We start from the raw sequence: 8570 nt of genomic DNA, 5'->3' as shown, positions 1-8570 counted from the left end.
CAGAGGACAGCGACCCTCTGCCGGGCTCTCCCCACCCTCCAAGAGAAGCTCGGCTTTCCCACAAGCGAGGCTCTGGAGTTTGCAGAGACCTTTGGATGAGAGTCAGGAGGTGAAAGTCAAGGCAAGTGTGAATTCAGCACCAGCAGGTCGGTGGCCCTCTCGAGCCCCTGAGGGGACAGGCCCCGCGAGCTTTATCGCTCTGAGTCGGAGAAGAAAGAGGGCTTAGTCCATCTCCACACCAGCATGTCCTCTCCAGCCACGCGGTGGGACTCCGTCTGGATCCGCGATTCGTTGGAGGCCAGGAACTCCACAGCGCGGTCCCAGACCCGCTTCATGCGCCTCCTGCAAAGAGAGGGGCCAGGCTCAGCAGGCCCGCTGGGCTCGGCTCCCCAGGGAGGCCAGCAGGTCTGTGGATGACGCCCCTGTACAAAGGGAGCCGGAGCTCCAGGTTCCACAGGGTTCCTGCAGGGGGCATTTCCTGGGCCCCAGACAAATGACTCCACGGTTTCTGCTCCCAAAGCACTCTTTTAAAGCAGCGGTTCTCAACCTGTGGGTCGCGACCCCTTTGGCGGTCGAATGACCCTTTCACAGGGGTCGCCTAAGACCATCCTGCATATCAGATATTTACATTATGATTCACAACAGTAGCAACATTGCAGTTATGAAGTAGCAACGAAAATAATTTTATGGTTGGGGGTCACCATAACATGAGGAACTGTATTTAAAGGGCCAGAAGGTTGAGAACCACTGCTTTGAAGGGAGCTGAAAGGGGCCAGCGGTGTCAGGAGCAGTCCTGTGTGTGCATGGGATGGGGCTACCCGCCCTGGACCTGCTATTGCACAGCCTGGCCAGGCGGCCCCCAACCAGTGCTATCTGCCTCTTAATGCCTCCTGTGGGCTAATTAAAGTGTGGCTGCTGGCTGCTGAGCCCAAACTCCACAGCTAAGCACCCCGCTGTGGAGTTGAGAAGCAGCCGCCCCCAAGTAGAGCCCCTCCCGGCTGGCAGGCCTAGGCCAGCAGTCAGAGGTCCTGCATCCCCTCTGAGCGCCCCTCCCAACCAGACCAGACTCCAGGGCCGCCGGGGAGGCTGCTTCATGAGCCCCTGCTTTTGTCAGCTCAGACCACCTGCCCACGGACCGCGCTGCATGTGCGGAGGGAGCGTGTGTCCGAGTGAGAGCAGAAGGGCTCACCCTGGGGAGGCCAGAGGGGGCAGCTCCTGCCACCGACCAAACCCCACGTCTGGTTAGCAGCCCCCGTGTGACTGGTTTGGCCAAGGCCACACACGCCTAGGGACTGAGCTGGCCATGCTGGGCCCGAGGGGAGGCAGCCGGCATGGTGTGGGGTCTGGGGTCGTACTCCCTGAGCTGCCCATTAACAGGTAATGAGCAGGTGGCCAGCAGCCTCTCCCCCAGCCCCTGCGCTCCCGCATGTCCCTGTCTTTCAGGAGCAGGCCCTCATTCGACTACTGGCTGTGCCCAGGCTGGGCCGGCAGGAGCTTGGCCGCACGGACTTAGCGGCTCGGAGAGAAATCAAGACCCTGAGCCTCCGGTCCCTCGGACCCTGGGGTGGCGCCTGGGGCCTCTGCTGACCGCAGTGGCTGGGGCGCAGTGGCTGGGCCGGGACTGCAATGCCACTTCCCACGCTCGTTTCAGTGAAGTGTGTTTGCAGTTAAAGCCGAAGCAGTGCAGCTGCCCTCAGATGCGATGTGCGCCCAAGTGCGCCAGCGACCTCGTGGACTAGGAGGCCGCCTCCCGACACCCGCTCCTTCTCCTGGGACTCGTCACCACACACAGTACACATTCTCCTTATGCACCTTCCCCACGTCCTCCTCAGAACCGACACCCAGAAGGCCCCCTCCCTGCGCCTCGCCCCTCGCCGCGACCCAGACAGTGTGGCAGGCAGCCGGCGCCAACCAACGCTTGTTGAGTGAATGCACGCCAGCCTCCGCCACAGGCCCTGCCAGCAGTCATGTTCTCCGTTTTATGTGGAAGGTGGCCCTGGTGTCAAGTGTGACAAGCCTGCCGTCCCTCCCATGCAGCCCGTGCCCTGAAACTTTGCTTTCAACTGCACACAAGCACATGTGCTCACGGGTGGGAGCCGGACCATCCTGTTTTAGGTAATGAGTGTGTCTGACTGTGGGTCATACTCAGACGTGTGGAAAACAGTCTCCTCTTGGCCAGTGAGGCCTCAGGGACAGTAAGTCACCAGTTCTGGGCAGCGGGGCCTCAGGGAGTGGCCAGTGAGGCCTCAGGGACAGTAAGTCACCAGTTCTGGGCAGCGGGGCCTCGGGGAGTGGCCACTGGCGGCTTCAGGGAAGGTTTTCCCTTGCTCGTGAGATCAGGAAGCCCCTCCCCTGCTGGCTGGGACGAGGCAGACGCTGCTGCTGGCCAGCATCCTGTGACCGTGAGGAACTCCAGCCGACAGCATTCTCTGGAGGGCAAGACCAGAGAATCCAACTTCCCTCCCTGAGCCCCTGGAGCAGGGGCGGTCCTAGCACAGGAGAGGGACGTGCTCCTACACTGTCCGAGTGTTCTCCCACAAATGCCGAGCGCTGGAGGAGCGGGCGCTGGAGCGGGGGCGTGGACGGTGCCCGCACCCGGGATCCTGGCCGGTGACAAGAGGCACTGGGTGGGGCAGACCCTGGACTCACCGGCTCTGCGGAGGGATGAGCGTGTCGCGCACGTGCAGGATGCCCACGTACGGGTAGCGCTCCATGTCCTGCTCCCAGTCCACGTAGTGGTCCTGGACCACATCTGCAGGACAGAGGGCACAGGTTAGGGCCAGGACTCCTGGCGGAGGCCGGCAGCCTTCCCCTGGGCCACACACCTATAATCTTCTTCACCATCTCATACATGGCCTGCTCCTCCTCTTCTAACTTGCGCCACCGATATTTCAGGAAGATCAGGAGTCCCCACAAAAAGGCCAAGCCTGCGCAGGAACAGAGCACCATTAAAGGCTCACATCACTCCAACCGCTCAGACCTCCCTGGGTCTCACCATGGGCCGGGCGCTGCGTGGAGGCTGTGGGTGATCAAATGTGTTCTGAGTACCTACTATGTGGCGGGCCCAGGGCTAGCATGCGGGAAACAAAGGATGCAGGAATGCAAAGGGAGGACAGGCTAGTCAGTGAGCCTCTCCCTCCCTGCCAGCTGTCACTCAGGCCCCTCCCCCGTCCAGAACTCGGCTCCTCCCAACCTCCTAGCCTTAGTCCAGGGCTTTTATCTCCTCCCTGGTGAACCAGAACCCGGGCTTGCTCTCTCTGTCTCTCTCTCTCTCTCTCTCTCCCACACACACACACACACACACACACACACACACACACACACGCTGTGCACGCCCAGGTGCCTGGGATTTATAACGCGGCTCTCTGGGCAGAGCCAATGGCTCTGCGACTCGGCCTCTGCTCAGAGGCAGCCCTGCTGTCAGGGACAGCCTGAGCTCTGCTTGAGGCTCACAGGCTGGGGCCTTGCTGCTTCCCAGGAGAGGTTTACATTGCTCAGGGAGTAAAACTGGGCCAAGCTCCTGCTGTGCCCTCCTGGCAGCGGCCTGCACCCTGGGGTCCTGGAAGGGACAACGCCCACCTCCGGCCAGGGCAGCCTCCCTCTCAGGAACAGGGACACTTTCTGGTTAGCCTCATGCTCTGGCTCCGATCCCCAGGGGAAGATGACCGGGCAGAGGCTGACTTGCTCACGCCCTCCGTCTTATTAGACAGACCTCAGGCCCACGAGAGACTCAGACACTCAGGGCAGCTTCCCGTCACTCGTCACTCCCCGCCAGGGCTGTCGGAGATGGGCTGGGGCGGCGCTGTGTGCGGGCACTTACACCAGAAGAAGATGAGCACGTGGGTGACGGCGGTGAGCAGGGCCCGGCTCAGGCGGCAGCCCACACCCATGCGGGGGCGGGCGGATTCCAAGCAGACCACCTTGTCCACGGTTGTCACCAATTCAGATGGGTCTTCCCCTTTCAAACTGAAACAGGACACGGGTTGTAAACGCGTCCAAGAGCTCTGAGGAGCTGCAGTCTATGCCCCACTTTAACCAGGAGGAGGAGGAAGAGGGGCTGCGAGGCCTCTCCTTGCTGTGAGACAGACATATCCTGGCTGCACTCTTCCCGGAAATCCCCCGCGCTGGCTACTTAGGAGGAATAAAGCTGTCAAGAGGCAGCAGGCTCGAACCCCAGCCACTAAAGTGGCTCCCCCTATTGGGCCTTTGACAGCCCCGTTGGCGTGCGGAGGATTAACTATAAACTGGATCCCCTCCCAGCAGAGAGCAGTGGAAATGTTTACTGAGTCGCCGTCTTGCCCTGCAAGGTAGAAACGGAAAGACGTGTGTCTGGGAGAGCGTGCCTTTCCTCGGGGTCGAGGAGGCACAGAAGCTGCTTAAGGAAGAGATCAGGAGGTGCCCGCAGGCCAGGCCCCAGCGCAGCGCCTCCGCCCTGGTTCCTGCAAGAAGGTGCCAGGACCCCCGGGACACCGACAGCCACACCTCTAGGTGGCAAGCCATGTGCTGGACTCGCACCTGAGTGGCTGGTACCTGAAGTGTCCCGGTTTCTTGTGACCCACTTTTCACCCTGGTCCTCTGAGCCAGCTCAGCCACCTCCCCCATATGAAGAGGCCAGTGCCACGGCTCGGTGCCTCCAGTCCCCGCCTTTTCTAACAGGGATCGCCAGCCGCTCAGGGAGGCTTTGTTTTGTAAGCCAGCGCATTTCAGTGGGGCCTGCATCCAGCTCGCAGGCTCAGGCTGAGCTGCCCGGCTCCCCTGGGTGCACAGCTGAGGGAATTCGTAATTTGGTGGATCAGAGAGGAAGAGAACAAAACCCGAGTGTGTTTTAGCATCAGGAGCTGTAACCTCAACAGAGCCCCTGACGAACCCTGAGAAACGGGAGCGGGGTGATGAGGTGAATGCTTCTCTGGCAGGGAGACTCCAGGTGTCCAGCCGTCAGCCCCACCCCCGCCCGTCCCCTGGGGCCTTTCAGGAAGGCGAAAGGCTCGCTGTCTGCTAACGGTGCTCACCAGAGAGCAATGAGGCGCAACTACCCAGTCAGAATAAAATCCAGCATTTCCTTGTGCAACTGCCATACTGAGTGAAACCAACACAGAATCATTTCATCTGCAAATGAAAACTAGCCCCGAGGAAAGGCGCGTAGAGAGCTGCCTTCGCCAGAAAACCGCGCAGAGCCGGACGGCAAGGCGCAGACCTGGCACCTGCTCTGTGTCTGCCCTGGAACTGCTCCTTGCCCTCATTCCTGCCGCTCTTCCTTCTCCACCAGCTTTCAGCCCAGCCCACACCACAGGCAGACCCACCCTCCACCTTCAGGGGCACCTGCGGGAAGCTAGGAAGTCGGCTGATGGGCGCCCCACCACACTCACCAGATGCCCACGTCCTTGTTGCTGCTTAGTATCCAGGTCAGTGCGGCTTCAAACTTGGCAGTGGAGCTGCCGGTCACATTCTGTGGGAGGGGCGGGAGATTAGCTCTGGTCTGGGCAGAGCAGCTAGGCAGCATCACTCTGCTGCTGGGTTACAGAAGTCCTCTCCTGGGTCCTCTGCATGTCTCACAGCCCTGCTCTGCTCAACGCGCAGCAAACTGGCAGGAGGGAAGTCTGAGGCTGGTGAGAGCCGAGGCAGGGGCTATAACGGGAGGAGGCGATACGGAAGCACACGCGGGAAAGCAATGCAGGGCTGAGGCAGCCGAAAGGACTGAAGCCAGCCAGGTGGCAGCTCCTCTTGGGTAAAATGAAAAAGTGTGGGGGTGAGGGGCCCAGCAATGTGGCCTGGGGCAAGCTCCTGCCCCTCCCTGGGCCTCAGTGTCTTCCCCTGTGAAGTGAAAACTGGACTAGGTGACCATGTCCCTGCCAGTTCCATATATTCCCAATTCTACCATCCTGAGGCCATGCGGAAAGTCAAACGGACCCCAGACAATCCACACAGCACACAAGGGGGGAGGAGGGCAGGCGACACATGCATCCTTAAAGCTGCTGAGAAGGGAGAAAAGAAACGAACAGAGGGAGGAGCAAGTGACAGGTCAGTTTAGAAGGGGCAGCTGCTGTGGCCTGCACGCTGGGCAGCAGGGAGCCATGCACACACAGCAGGCCTGCTCCGGCTCAGTCACCCCCCAGTGTTGCCTTAACTTAAGGTAGCCTAGCACTCAACTAAGGCAAAAAAAAAAAAAGGGAGGGAGGGCAAGAAAGAAAACAAAAACAAAACCACACACACAAAAAAACCAAACCAAAACAAACACCAAACAAAATAAAAAGGGGAAGAGAAGTAAACGCAGGGTCTGAAAATCAACCCAAAAGCACCAGGCCCTCCTGGCGGTAGGCGCCACCCTACTTACTGCTATGTATTCCTGGGCTTCCGCTACAGGGATGCACTTGCTTTTTAGCTTCTCTGGATTCCCACATTCAAAGTTCCCTAGGAGGAAAAACATTCAAACACAAGGAAGATGAAAAGATGACTCTGAAACAGACGACAAAATGCAGCAAGAACCAAGCCCTCCGCTCGGAGAGGGAGCATGCGGCCTGGCGCTCCGGCTTCTGGGGCATCCTCACTCTGCAGCACGATCAAAAGCCACTTAGCTTGGGTCGATTCCAGATCATTAAAACCTGATCTGCAAAGCAGTGCGGTGATTTGCATTAAATGACTAAAAAGCTGCCCAATACCAGGTCTGTTTGCAATTGATCCCTAAGAGGATCAGACAGATAGCTTTGGAAGGTAACGGATGGCGCTGTGAACACACACAGCCTGGGAGGGAGAAAGGCAGGGATTCTGACAGATACAGGCCGGTGACCTGGACTGCCAGGCCCACTGTGTGAGGGGTCGTGGGACGATGCCCAGCATGCCCCGTGGAGGAAGGGGGCGTCTGCGGCTGGACAGCGGGGCCTCAGTAGGGCTCCAAAGCTCCCTTCTAAGTAGCCTGGGTGGCCAGCTCCCGCCTTGGACGGAGCTGGGACCCTCCCCTGAGTCCTGCCAGCCTTTTGGGTCCCATCCAAAGGCCACCTCCTCTGAAAAGCCCCCAGCCTGCGGGGGCCTCTTGTTCGGCCAGATTGCTCCGAACTCGGAGGCCTGCCACACCTCTTGGCTTTCAATGCCGCTGTGGTTCACCTGCTGTGAGCTGCTTCACCACTAGAGCCCTCCAACAGGGACAACGCAGGGCTGGGCATGTAAAGATCCTTCACTCTCCACATAGTGCAATTGTCCTTCACCTGGCACAGCTGGGCTTCAGATGGCCAGCGTGTGTGTGTGCGTGTGTGTGTGTGTGTGTGTGTGTGTGCGCGCGCTGGGGAAGGAGTGGCTGAAGGTAATATTAAAAATCTTAAAAATAAACTGAAGCCTGTCCTTCCTACTTCAAAGTTGATCTTGACCCTCTGGGTCGTCTGGGACCAAGCTGGCTTCTCCCATCCTCCTGCCCCCACTCAGGCCACCCTCCCTGCCCAGGCCTGACTGGACCATCGCCAGGCCCCGACTGGTTTCCTCCGCCTCCCTTCTCATTCACATGTTTTAAAGCTTTAAAATAAGTCTGCTCAGATGCCACAACTCCACTTAAGCTGCTGCCACTTTTGCCTTCTGGGCACCTGCTCTCGGCATGTCACTTCCCTATGCAAAAGCCTACTGGGCCTCACTGCCCACAACATTAAGCCCCGGTGGCCTGGCATCTGTGGGACACAACTGACCTTTCCAAACTCCATTCCCTGTTTCTCCTTCCCTCATGAAGCCGTTTCCATCCTGACCCTGTAATCTCCTGCCCTGTTGGCCCCACCTCCCCCCACACATACAAAACCCATCCTATTGGACTTCAGGGCCTCCCATGACCCGTTCCTGACTGTTCCAGCTAAAAGGCATCGTGCCTCTCGGGACCTCTGGCCCTCAGCTCTCCTCCAATGGCATCCTGTATCACCCAGTGGTCAGGGAGGTAGGTGGCCTGCGGCAGGACCCTGAACCCATCTTGCATCCTACAGTGCCTTGGCCAGAGCGGACTCCAACAGGGGGGAAGGGAGGATGGCCCAGCAGAGAGCACACACTCCCCAGCAGCTGCCTCCGTGAGATGCACGCCCACAGGGCTGCCCCTGCAAGGCTTGTCAGAGGACAACGGGAGCCAGGCCCCCTGATGGCATAATGAGGACCACATGTGGAGGTGGGAGGGGGAGAAATGGCTACTAGGATTCACCGTTTAAGAGCAGAGCATCTCAACTTTATCCCCTGGGGTCTTATTAAAACACAGGCTTTGATTCAGTAGGTTTGGGATGGGACCCGAGATTCTGCATTTGCAATAAGCTCCCAGCTGCTGCTGCTGCTGCTGCTGCTTGGACCACAATCGAGTCACAAACGTTTAGAACTCCCTCGTGGGCCAGAATGTATATCCCAAGCACCTGGGCCACAGGGAAATGCCCATAGGACCGCTCCTCCCAGGAGCGCAGATGCTCCCTGACCACCCCCAGTCTGCCAACAGTACAAGGAAGGAGGTGGCCGAGCTGAGGCCAAGGCGTGACCCTGAGGATGAGCGACAAGAACACCGAACCAGTCTCCATAAGATGGCGAAAGGTCGTCCAGAGAGAGAAGATGCCGCGAAAAGACAC

The 8570-nt window shown here is 59.1% G+C and overlaps 1 protein-coding gene across 1 annotated transcript in view; it reads right to left on the bottom strand.

The window, feature by feature from the left end:
- Positions 1–147: 147 nt before the first annotated feature.
- LEMD2 (LEM domain containing 2) overlaps positions 148–8570 on the bottom strand; it is a 9892-nt gene continuing 1469 nt past the window's right edge. Inside the window, exons 2-7 of the mRNA XM_023746574.1 lie at positions 6332–6408; positions 5367–5446; positions 3821–3966; positions 2826–2927; positions 2650–2752; positions 148–342 (exon numbers count right to left, since the gene is read on the bottom strand). Of these exons, the coding sequence (XP_023602342.1) occupies positions 192–342; positions 2650–2752; positions 2826–2927; positions 3821–3890 (426 nt within the window). The 5' untranslated portion in view covers positions 3891–3966; positions 5367–5446; positions 6332–6408 and the 3' untranslated portion in view covers positions 148–191. The remainder of the gene's footprint in view (positions 343–2649; positions 2753–2825; positions 2928–3820; positions 3967–5366; positions 5447–6331; positions 6409–8570) is intronic.

This window comes from Myotis lucifugus, unplaced genomic scaffold, assembly GCF_000147115.1.
Source record: "Myotis lucifugus unplaced genomic scaffold, Myoluc2.0 scaffold_697, whole genome shotgun sequence".
NCBI lineage: Eukaryota > Metazoa > Chordata > Mammalia > Chiroptera > Vespertilionidae > Myotis > Myotis lucifugus.
The sequence above is the reverse complement of the archived record's forward strand: the minus strand, read 5'-3'. Positions and strand labels throughout refer to the sequence as shown.